The sequence below is a fragment of the Marmota marmota genome, unplaced genomic scaffold, assembly GCF_001458135.2.
Source record: "Marmota marmota marmota unplaced genomic scaffold, marMar, whole genome shotgun sequence".
Taxonomy (NCBI): domain Eukaryota; kingdom Metazoa; phylum Chordata; class Mammalia; order Rodentia; family Sciuridae; genus Marmota; species Marmota marmota.
The window spans coordinates 9,647,933-9,659,583 of record NW_026000051.1 but is presented as its reverse complement, the minus strand read 5'-3'; the positions used below and the strand labels follow the sequence as shown (position 1 = coordinate 9,659,583).

Below are 11,651 nucleotides of genomic sequence, written 5' to 3'. Positions count from 1 at the left end.
TTTTCTTTAGTCAGGGGCCACTGAGGAACCCATACTGGTCTTTCTGATTTCCAAGTAATTTTTATTGTCTCAGTGACCCCTCCTGAAAACCCAATCCATGTCTATTTATTCCTTGATCTATTTGTATTGGTACTGCTATACCTTGCTCTTGTTCTCCTAATCTTTTTCCTTTCCTAAAACCTTGTCTAGCCATAATAGTGGGCACATTTGAATTGATGTTATTTGTTAATGTTAGTCCTAATTGATCTAGGACATCTCGTCCCCATAAATTTATAGGAAGATGATCCCATACATATGGCTGTATAGTTCCCTTACATCTTTCAGGATCCTTCCAATCTAATACCATTGCACTTCTATGGGGATTGGTCACCACTCCTAGGCCTCGAAGCGTTTGAGTGGCTTGTTGTAATGGCCAATGTTTTGGCCATTCTTGATGAGAGATGATGCTAAGGTCTGCACCTGTATCCAGTAGCCCATTAAATTCATGTCCTTGAATATTTAGTTTTAGCATGGGGCGAGAATCTAAATTTAAAGAAAGCATAGCCCAATCTACACCTGTGGAGCCTAATCCCCTGGAACCTCTTTCTACCGTACGACTGGAAAATTTATCATGTAGGCTGGGTATTATTAATAACTGCTATTCTATCTCCTGGTGAAATTACTGATATACCCTTTGGAGAACTGGCTATAATTTTTATTTCACCTTCATAATCGGGATCAATTACCCCAGGACTTATCATAAGTCCTTTTAGAGTAGAAGAACTGCGTCCCAATAATAAGCCTACTGTTCCTTGGGGAAGAGGCCCTTTTACCCCTGTGGGAATGATTTGAACTCCCATCTCTGGAGTTAGTACTGTTCTGGCGGAGGCACAGATGTCCAATCCTGCACTTCCTCTGGTTTGTCTAGTGAGGGATCTAATGGATAATGTGTCCTGGGCACTACCCTGATGGTATTGCTGGGTTCCTCCAGTGCCCCATATATTTGTGGTCGTGGGCCCTGGAGCATTGGGCCCCCCTGTCCGTTTTTTGGCAATGGAGCCTGATGCCTTTCTCCACGATATCGTGGGTAAACACCTGGTCCTTGTCTGTTTTTTGATAATGGAGTACCCTCTATGGTGGTTTGAGAACGGCATTCATTAGCCCAATGTCTTCCTCTACAGCATCGTGAGCAAATACCCCTTTGATACCTAGTATTGTTAAACCCTTCTTCTATGGGGTAATTCCTTTTAAAATGTCCTGTTTGTTCACAATTGCAGCATGTTTTGGGCCTGGCATCTAAAGCCTGTTGTACTGCAGCTGCCAAGACTTGCCCTTGTTCATTAATATCTCTACATAATTTAATATATGTGTTTAAATCTTCATGTTTCCATGGTCTAATGACCTCTCTACACCAACAATTTGCTTGCTCATAAGCCAGTTGTTTTATTAATGGTATTGCTTGTTCTGTATCCCCAAAAACTCTGGTAGCTGTTTGAATAAGCGTGTCTACAAATTCAGCGTAAGGTTCATTAGCTCCTTGTATTACCTTAGATAATTGACCTTGTAAACCTCCATGTCCTTGTAAAGTCTTCCATGCCCTAACCGCATCTACAGCAATTTGTGAGTATATGGCAGGATCATATGCAATTTGTTTCTGCTGACCCTCATAAGGTCCCTTTCCTAACAACATATCTAGATTTCTCTGAGGATAACCGGCTGCTGCATTTTGCCTAGCCGTCTCTGTGCAAAATTCCTCATTGGCAACCTTCTATAACAGGTATTGTCCTCCATTTAGCACAGCTTTACACATACTAGTCCAATCTGCTGGCGTCATGCTCAAATTGGTAATGGATTCGACCATGTTTACAGTGAAGGGTGCTTGAAGACCATAGGTTGTTACAGCCTCTTTTAGCTGCTTCACTGTTTTGAAATCTAAAACATGGTGAATTCACTGTCCTCCTGCCTGCTCAAATACAGAGCATGCTAATCTTTGAGGTCCTGTCTCAGGATCCCATCTATCAACTACGGGGGTTGGGGGGCCTCCCAGTATATGGAGGCGGAGCTATTGGTTGGACACTTACGCCCTCTGGTGATAGTACGGTGTTAGTAGCAGCCTCCTGTTGTAACTTTTTCCCTGATAGTCCTTCCTCCTTTAAATTTTCTTCCTCTAACTAACTCGAGAGACCTTCTCTTTTGCTTGATCTAACATGTTTTCTACCATAGTCTGAACCTCTAACAATTTACTTAACACTCTTTCGGTTTGTTTTTTACTAATTTCTAATCTACTATAAAGATAATGCAACCCAACAAGATAACACAAAACAAAACCGAAACAGAATGAAACAAAAACGGAACAAAATATCGTTGTATCAATTTTCCTATTTTTCTTGAAATGTATTTTCGTGGTCTATCTTTATCTCTTCCTTAGGGCGGAACAACTTCAAACCCTGAGCCAACCACTTTTCCCAGTTTGCCTGAAAAAGTTCTAGGGACAGGCAACTTAAAAATAAAATAAATCAAAACAAGAACACATTGTTTTTTAAAATGGTCACCCATTCTCTCGCTCTTCCTCAGGGGCGAGCAATTTCACTTACCCCCAAGCTTCAGGCGTTCCCCGTCTGGGCCACCAAATGCCGCAGTCTGGCTGGGCACAATTCAGGAGCCACTTATCAAGCAAAAAGAACTTTATTTTTAGAACACACGCTGCACCACAGGAGCTCTTCAGGAATTCCCTCAGAGCCCAACTGCCACCTCAGGCACTCCCTGTGAGCACCTCCCCCAATCTCTTCCCACTCTTGAGGCCGATTGGCTGGGTCATGTGGGCGGAGCCAAAAGAGTCCCCCAATGAGTAGCTCTGTGTTCTGAAAGGGCGGGGAAACAGCCCAATGAGCATCACCGCAGAGGAGCCAATCAGCTGGTTGCTGGGGCCACGGTGAGCCAATCAGCTGGAAGTTTGCTGGGGCTCCTTCGGCTGTGGCTCTCAACACATTTGTCTGTTGACTCTTAGGCTAGTTCCATACTTGGCTATCGTGAATTGGGCTGCTATAAACATTGGTATGCATGTATCACAATAGAATGCTGATTTTAGTTCTTTTAGATAAATGCCAAAAAATGAGATGGCTGGGTCATAAGATGGTTCCAATCTTAGTCTTTTGAGGGATCCCCACACTGCTTTCCAAAGTGGATGTGGTAATTTGCAGTCCCATCAACAATGTATAAGTATCCTTATCCCCCACATCCTCACCTTAGCTGTGAATTTTAATGGAAGAAAAGGAGGTGCGCTAGAGACTCTTGATGCCTACCAAAGGACTGTCCCCAGGGTATGGAGAGGCAGGTATTATTACATGTATTGGCTCCCCAGTGTTTCTTAATGAAATCTAGAACTTAATGCCAGGGTTTCTTGACCTTGGTACCAATGACACTTTGATTCTTTGTTGTGGGGGCTGTCTTCTGCATTATAAGTTGTTCAGCAGTGTTCCTTGTTTATACCACTAGATGCCCATAGCACTCCTCCAACCAATTGTGACAACCAAATATGCCTCCAGACATTGCCATTGCCAAATGTCCCAAGGGGCTGGAAGGGAAATGATTCCTAGTTGACAACCACTGTTCTATGCTGATGAAGCAAATGTAACTCCTGCAACTCCTGGTCCCCATATGTGCACCACAGGAGGAAATATTCCAGATGCCACATAGAAAACCATCCACATTTTTAATAACAATTGATAATCAAAATTAAAAATTAAAGAAAAACATTTCTTATGAGGCATGATGCCATCATCCACTTGTTTATTAAATGACCTCATTGTTTAAGCACTGCCTCTGAGCTAGGTGACTTAATAGGTCCTGGGGTTGATGCAAAGACAGATGACAGTCCTGCCTTTAAGGAACTAACAATCTGAGAGTGATTCAATGAGAATATTTTCATTAACAGGTGAGAGAAAGGCCAATTCCAACTGGCTTAAACAATAGTGGGTCTTTACTGGTTGCACACTTGAAAAAGCCCACAGGCAGTGCAGATGTGAAGGTTGAATCTGGCCAAGGTTGTCCCCGAGAGTGGGTTCCCTAGCTTCCCTGCTCTTCCTTCTCTATTGTCAGTCCCTCATAGGGCAGCTCCCAGTTCACATGCTTCCTCATTTCTAACAAAAGACTTAAAATTCACTTTGTTGGGCTCATTTAGGTCACCTGGCAACCCCTGAATTAGTCATTGTCACCAGGGGAATGTAAAGTGCCAACACACTGTGACCTTGTGAGCTTCTTGGTTGAAATTTCAGCTCAGTCACTTACTAACTGGGTGGCTTAACTTTTCTGAATCTGATTTTTCTCATTTATATAATCGACTAATTCTCTACAATGAAGAAATCATACCTTGTGCATCTCACTATATCAGCCTGGCCACCTTATTTTTCGTATTACAAATACATTTACCCAGACTCGCTAGAAAGCCATCCTTTCCCCCTTGGCCAGCTGTGTTCCCCAGAGGTCAGAACTAATAACTCCCAAATATAGTTCTAGGATTGTTTTCTTCCTCTGCCCTGGTGCCCCACCCTGAGCCTCAGGGTCAAGCCTATGCCCAATGGTCTTTCCACTGGCAATTAATTATCTCAGTACATCACTTTGAAAAGCTCAATATAAGCATTTGTTATTTTTAAAAGTTGGGGCTGGATCTGCAGCCTGTTCTTTGTATTATCTTTGTAATGCAACACACATTTTCAGAAAGGTGTGAGGGCTTTTCAGAGTCTAAGAACCTAAAGTTCTACATTTGACCATTCTGAACATCTTTGGGAGAAGATGCATAATCCATGACCAGACCAGAATATACTGAGAAAATAATTTATTCAATTATAAATCAGAAATTTGATTAAAAAGTGTTTAAGCATTATCATTAATTAGATCTTGAATTTGTCCATTGAGGATTTAAATTTAAGTGAATTTAAATAAAAAAAATTCCCTCAAAATCCCTTTACCCCTTTTCTCTAAACTTTCAGGATAGATTACTTCTTTGGTTCAGGATTTAAATCATTAAACTCTCCCTGCTCTAGACTGGTTCCAACATATCTTGAATAAAAGAGAAGCAAGATTCTTAACTAATGTGCGGTCTCCATTTTCTTTTTTAAAGCCCACTAATTCAGGATTTTTGGTATTTGTTGGAATGTATTTTTTCGTTTTTTGCAACAATTGAAGGCACAGTGAAATAGTAGAGAAAATGTAGGTTTCATTTCATCAAAGAGGTCCCTTTTGCTGTTTATCAAGCCAAGCAATGGCTCTTCAAATAAATTGCTTAAAAATAGAAATGAATGATCCAAACAGGAACAAAAGCAAAATATAAATATATGTGCATATGTAAATATGGCCTACCAACTTCCTTTACATTGATTTGCTTTAACTTACAATGTGTAGGATGTCACCACTTCTCCTAGAGAAGGGCACTGATGCTCAGCTCTTTAGTCATGATGACTGGGCCTCCCATAGCTATTCCCTCATGCTTTCGTTATAAAATCAGTTAACCATTTTGTAAAATACATCTGGTTGTTACACTTCCACAGTGCATATGGAACAGGGGAAAGTGAGGGGTCACTCAACAGGAGGACTTTTCTCCAGTCCACTCCTTGATGTCATCCCTCCAAGTTAGGATGTGATAGGCTGAGGAACCCTGAGATTTAGAACAGGTGCTTGGACCAGATAGTGGCAGATCGTCCTCTGATGAGCCCTGGTCCCCATAGGCCTCTTCAGTCCATTGTGTGCCTTTCCCTTCTCTGAGTCCATCCACTTCCCCTCACCAAGGTGCTGAAGATACAAGTCTGGTAGGCCAAATATGACTTTGAGAAACACAAGAAGCACCTTCCATTCAGCTCTTTGGGGTTGAGGAGGCTGAATGCCTCCTGTTTGGTGCCTGCATCTTCAGAGTAATTTAAGTGCCAAGGTCATGCCCTGTGTTCCTCTAGAGCGGCATGGCCCCACAGTGGTTAGCCCCTCTCTTTGCTATTTCATGGCAAACTCATTGTTGAGGCTTTGTTTCGTGTAAAAGCTGAGCCCACTGCCTCATCAGATTCCCTGGGACTCTGAACATGCACCACAGTGATATCCATTGGGAATCTCCTCCACTCTTTTCCATGGAAGCCAAACAGCATCCTGATGAGAAAAAATATGGATTACAAATGGCCCAAGGCAATCAGCTTTGAGGCCTTTGAGGATTGCCAAGGTAGGCAGTGTCCTTACTAGGGTTCTTCGGCTACAAATAAACTCTAAGCTGCTTTAGACACATCAAAACCAGGAAGACATTGGAATCAAGGGGACAGACACCCCTCCACACACAACTTATCTTGTTGCCAAACACTTGCCTTAGCACACTATTCTTCAGTACATTATCTGACACACATAGAATGTTCTGGCTTTTCTTTGCCTATGGCAAACTCTTTTTGATTTAGCTAATAATATTTTCCCTAAACCCAGAAGAGAAGGAATTACTGGGAATTTACATCTGATTACCATAGATTAATTCTCCCATATTACAAGGCTCAAAGTACAAGGAGGAATAGTATGTGTCTGCCATGTTGGTGTTTTGTTAGTATTTTTTTTAAGTTAACATTAAGTGTTATTTTTCTGAGGAACTAGCCAGAATAATACTCTCTCAAATTCAGAAACCTATTGGCCCAATTTGAAATCAGACATTATTCCTAACCAAATTATACTCTTTCTGCTGCCAAGATATCTTGACAGCTTTAATATCTGGAGGTAAGCCTATATGATAATCCCAGCAGAATTCTGGGGATAAGATTTTAGTAGGTTTGTTGTGAAGGAAATACTTGTTTAGATGGCTTTCATCATGCCACTGAGCTTCAATGTGATTTTTCTTGTCCTGGAGGATTCCCTTAAAGCACTCCTGGGTGAGGTTGAGAACCTGAATGGGTGTTCCTCCAAAAATGGCTGCATGGTAATAAAAATCCCCCTCTCCAAATGGAATATATGCTGCTGACTCACTCCGCCTCTCATAGGTAAATTCATCAGGATCTGCTTTGTACCACCAGGCCTGTAGCTGAGCCACTAACTGGCCCAGAGTCTCTACACCAAAATTATCTTGGAAGACCTGGTCCACATCCATGCAGAAGAGGTAATCAACCTCATGCTGGATGTGGGTTAAGATGTGCTCCCCAACAGTCTTCATGCGCATCATGCTGATGTCCTGCCATCTCTTCTCAGGCTTGATCTCAAACACTTTGAAGGAACGCAGACGACCCAACTCTATCAAAGGCATCCTGGAGAGATCATCTATCATGATGTAAAATATGACTTTATGGCCAACCATGAAGAACCTATCAGCAGATACTATGAACTCCTTCAAGTAACGCTCAAGGTATTTTCCAACAGCAAAAACCGTCAGCCCCACAGTGATTTTCTGTTTGGCATAATAATTTTCCAGGACGGCTCTGTTGTAAGTGCCTTCCCATACAACCGGTGCCTTCCATTCTGTCACTGTCAAAACCTCTGGGCGTTTCTTTGGATTAAACCAGTCCCACAGTTGAAGCTCTTCATCCTCATCTTCCTTTCTTTGTTTCTTCGATTTTCCTTTTTCTATATCCTCCTCTTCATCTCCCTGGTAATTGTAGGTCCTATTTTTAAACCAGCTTGGAAACCACCAGCCCTTCTGAATGCTGCCGTTGCCAATTGGGTCCTTTGAGTGATAAATCCACAAGAAAGAGCCTTCTGGGCTGTTGATATATTCCCAAAACACAACAATCACAGTTGAGACAATCAGCATTGACAATATTAATTTTCCTTTGTCATTCATTATTTTCTCCCTGCCTCTGCATTGTCACCTTGGATCCGTCAGAGAAAAGTCCAGGCCACAGCCACTGCCAGCCACAGCCCTACGAGATCCTCATTGTCTGCTTCTTTCCTTCCAGAGCAAAAGGCAAAACAACAAAGTTCTGTTGAGCTCGGTCCTGCAGAAGGAGGCAGGGCTCAGAAGAAGGGAAGGTATCGCATTCCAGCTCCTGATCCTCTGAACCTGAGCGCCAGGGCCCGCGCGCGGCCGCGGGCGCTCGGGGCAGGAACGCNTCCACACACAACTTATCTTGTTGCCAAACACTTGCCTTAGCACACTATTCTTCAGTACATTATCTGACACACATAGAATGTTCTGGCTTTTCTTTGCCTATGGCAAACTCTTTTTGATTTAGCTAATAATATTTTCCCTAAACCCAGAAGAGAAGGAATTACTGGGAATTTACATCTGATTACCATAGATTAATTCTCCCATATTACAAGGCTCAAAGTACAAGGAGGAATAGTATGTGTCTGCCATGTTGGTGTTTTGTTAGTATTTTTTTTTTAAGTTAACATTAAGTGTTATTTTTCTGAGGAACTAGCCAGAATAATACTCTCTCAAATTCAGAAACCTATTGGCCCAATTTGAAATCAGACATTATTCCTAACCAAATTATACTCTTTCTGCTGCCAAGATATCTTGACAGCTTTAATATCTGGAGGTAAGCCTATATGATAATCCCAGCAGAATTCTGGGGATAAGATTTTAGTAGGTTTGTTGTGAAGGAAATACTTGTTTAGATGGCTTTCATCATGCCACTGAGCTTCAATGTGATTTTTCTTGTCCTGGAGGATTCCCTTAAAGCACTCCTGGGTGAGGTTGAGAACCTGAATGGGTGTTCCTCCAAAAATGGCTGCATGGTAATAAAAATCCCCCTCTCCAAATGGAATATATGCTGCTGACTCACTCCGCCTCTCATAGGTAAATTCATCAGGATCTGCTTTGTACCACCAGGCCTGTAGCTGAGCCACTAACTGGCCCAGAGTCTCTACACCAAAATTATCTTGGAAGACCTGGTCCACATCCATGCAGAAGAGGTAATCAACCTCATGCTGGATGTGGGTTAAGATGTGCTCCCCAATAGTCTTCATGCGCATCATGCTGATGTCCTGCCATCTCTTCTCAGGCTTGATCTCAAACACTTTGAAGGAACGAAGACGACCCAACTCTATCAAAGGCATCCTGGAGAGATCATCTATCATGATGTAAAATATGACTTTATGGCCAACCATGAAGAACCTATCAGCAGATACTATGAACTCCTTCAAGTAACGCTCAAGGTATCTGAAACAAAGAGGAAAGGATGAATTTAATCTTTGAATTGTTTCAGGAGACCACATGCCACTATGATCCAATTATCTACATTTTACATTTAGAAGGGAATGATGTCTCCCCACACAGATGTATATTATCATGTAAAGGGACATCTGATAGTGTAACATTTCTGGCTACTTGCCATCTTCAGTCACTCAGTATGGGGGAAGTGGAATGACTTATCTGATTGTCAATTTTGGAAGAGCAATTAGGCATGCACAGCCCTGTCCTCTTGCTCTTCTGGAAGCTAGGCAGTCTGAAAGAGCATGTGTTCTCAGTTGCTTTGCCCTGCAGTAGGCTTAGTGGTATGGGTTCTAGTCAAGGCCGGTTGTTTCTAATGCTGCAGGTGCCAGTTTTTCTAATTCTTCAGTCTTGTTTATCAACTGGTTCAGACTTTGGGCAGTCCAAGGGGGTGGTGCTAATTCTTGAACCTCCTTCAAAAACCCCCAACTACACCTCAGTATTACTACTGCCAGATCAGATGCAAAGGTGATATGACCCTTGGGTCCACTGGGGATGCATTAACCCGATCACGGCACCATCTCTTCTACCTCTGTGTTTGGTTAAGCCTAGCCAACTGCACTGTCTCACCCTCTTCTGTGATACACAGAATGAAGTATGGAATGTGGATCTCCTTCAATGTCCCACAGCCATCTTGTTGGTCATCCAAAACACCAATCCACTGTCTAGACACCACCATCATAAAATCTACCCAATGCTAAGCAAACAACCTCTAATTTTACCTTATTTTAACTATGTTTTCTCTTAAAAAATAATTGACTTTACTTTTTAGAGCAAGTTTGGGTTCAGAGCAAAATTTAATTGAAAGTATTGAGAGTTCCCATATACCCCCTACCTGCACACATACAGCCTGCCCCACTATGGACATCCTTGCACCAAAGTAGTAGGATGAACCTACACTGATACATCCTCACAACCTCTGATTGTTTATCTGTCTCCATAGTTTTGCCTTTTCCTGAATGTCATAGAGTTAGAAGTTACATTATGTAACCATTTCTGACTGGCTTCTTTCACTTAGTCATAAGACATTCCTCCATGTCTTTTCATGGCTTGAGAGCTCATTTCTTTTTAGCACTGAATAACAAATATCCTGCTGTCTGGATGTACCACCATATACTTTACCGTTTATCTATAAGAAGATAACTTGGTTGCTTCAAAGTTTTAGCAATTTAAATAAAGCTCCTAAAAATATCAGTATGCAGTGTGTATATGTGTTTGTGTGTGGATGTGTACATAATTTTCAAATCACTTGGAGCAGAGTCACTAGCTCATATGGTAATAGTATATTAACTGCTGAACTTTCTTCCAAGGTGGCTGTACCAGTTTTGCTACAGACTGTCTTATGAAGCTATGCTCTGGAGCTTATAGGGAAGAAGAAAGTCGAATGGCTTAATACAACTCATCCAAACTTAAAACTCAGCCCTGGTGAATATGGACTGAATTTAATCTACCGATCACACTACTAGCCAGTCATGATGTTTGGAAGTAACAGTGACTGGCACCTGGCACTTTTCTTTTTTGGGCTGCTTGGATTTCCCTTCTTTGTACCAAAATAAATTTTATTATTGGTGCTTTTATTCTTGGCATCTGGAAACCCAGGAATTTTTAGTACTGATTCTTTAAATGTAGAGCATGTGTCTGAGCAATACAAAGGGGGACTTTGACATGGCTCTGAGGCTGGTGGCCAGGACATTCTTCCTTATAATGGAATTTTAAGAAAAATCTATTGTACCCCCAAAGCTTGGGAAACAATACCAGGGTGAGCAGGGGAGTCACTGTGAGGTTTAAGATTGCTTAGAGATTAAAGCACTGCAGTTGGCTCCATACATCGTTATTTGAAAAGAAACCAAACTTCACACCTCCTAAAAGTCCAAATCTGCTTCTTGTGGGGATTTATTGCTGCTAGTACAAACAGCCCTCTCTTGCCTGGCAGACATAGTGCTTTTGCCAGAAAGTGTGGTTTATGGTTTTGTTTTGAAACGTTGCAATTGGAAGGTTGAAGCCATTGTGGGGCAAGGGGCAATGTTCTATTCTTTTTGGGAACGCCAGGATCAAATCAATCTACAATGTGTTTGGCTTTTGCTCTTTTGTGCCAAATAATTAGGTGAGTTAAGCATTGGCTTCTGTCCCATAATACAGATCGTCTGTTAAAAATGTTAAAATTCCATAATCACCCTTCTCTAGTAGAGACACCCTTAGGCTGCTGGGATTGGCACATTCAGCAACATTAGAACTTGAGTAGTATTGTTCATAACAGTGATTGCAGTGTCTGCTGGGCTTTGGGCTGGGGAAGTTTGTCTTTGGAGAACTGTCAGATCTTTACAGATTTCTCTTTGAGGCCCTACCTTGACAGTGCTCAAGCTCCAGTCAGCTGAACTTTCAATTCTTATTGTACAAGGCTGGGGGATCAATTTACCATGTGACTTTTTCTAGAAGGTACAGACGGAAAGGCCCAGAAGGCAGAAAAAAACAGGAAAATTGAACTTTCAGTTTTATTTTAGAAAAAAAT

The 11,651-nt window shown here is 41.8% G+C and overlaps 1 protein-coding gene across 16 annotated transcripts in view; it reads right to left on the bottom strand.

Annotated features, from left to right (window-relative positions):
* Nucleotides 1-4,798: 4,798 nt before the first annotated feature.
* Ggta1 (glycoprotein alpha-galactosyltransferase 1 (inactive)) overlaps nucleotides 4,799-11,651 on the bottom strand; it is a 64,080-nt gene continuing 57,227 nt past the window's right edge. For 11 of the 16 annotated variants that reach the window (XM_048813154.1, XM_048813161.1, XM_048813157.1 and 8 more), the window contains one exon: nucleotides 8,212-9,091. In XM_048813154.1, coding sequence (XP_048669111.1) covers nucleotides 8,398-9,091 — 694 coding nt within the window. In that variant the 3' untranslated portion in view covers nucleotides 8,212-8,397. Of the gene's footprint in view, nucleotides 8,040-8,211; nucleotides 9,092-11,651 lie in introns of those variants that run through there. The other 5 variants (XM_048813158.1, XM_048813156.1, XM_048813164.1 and 2 more) reach the window with 4 other exon arrangements.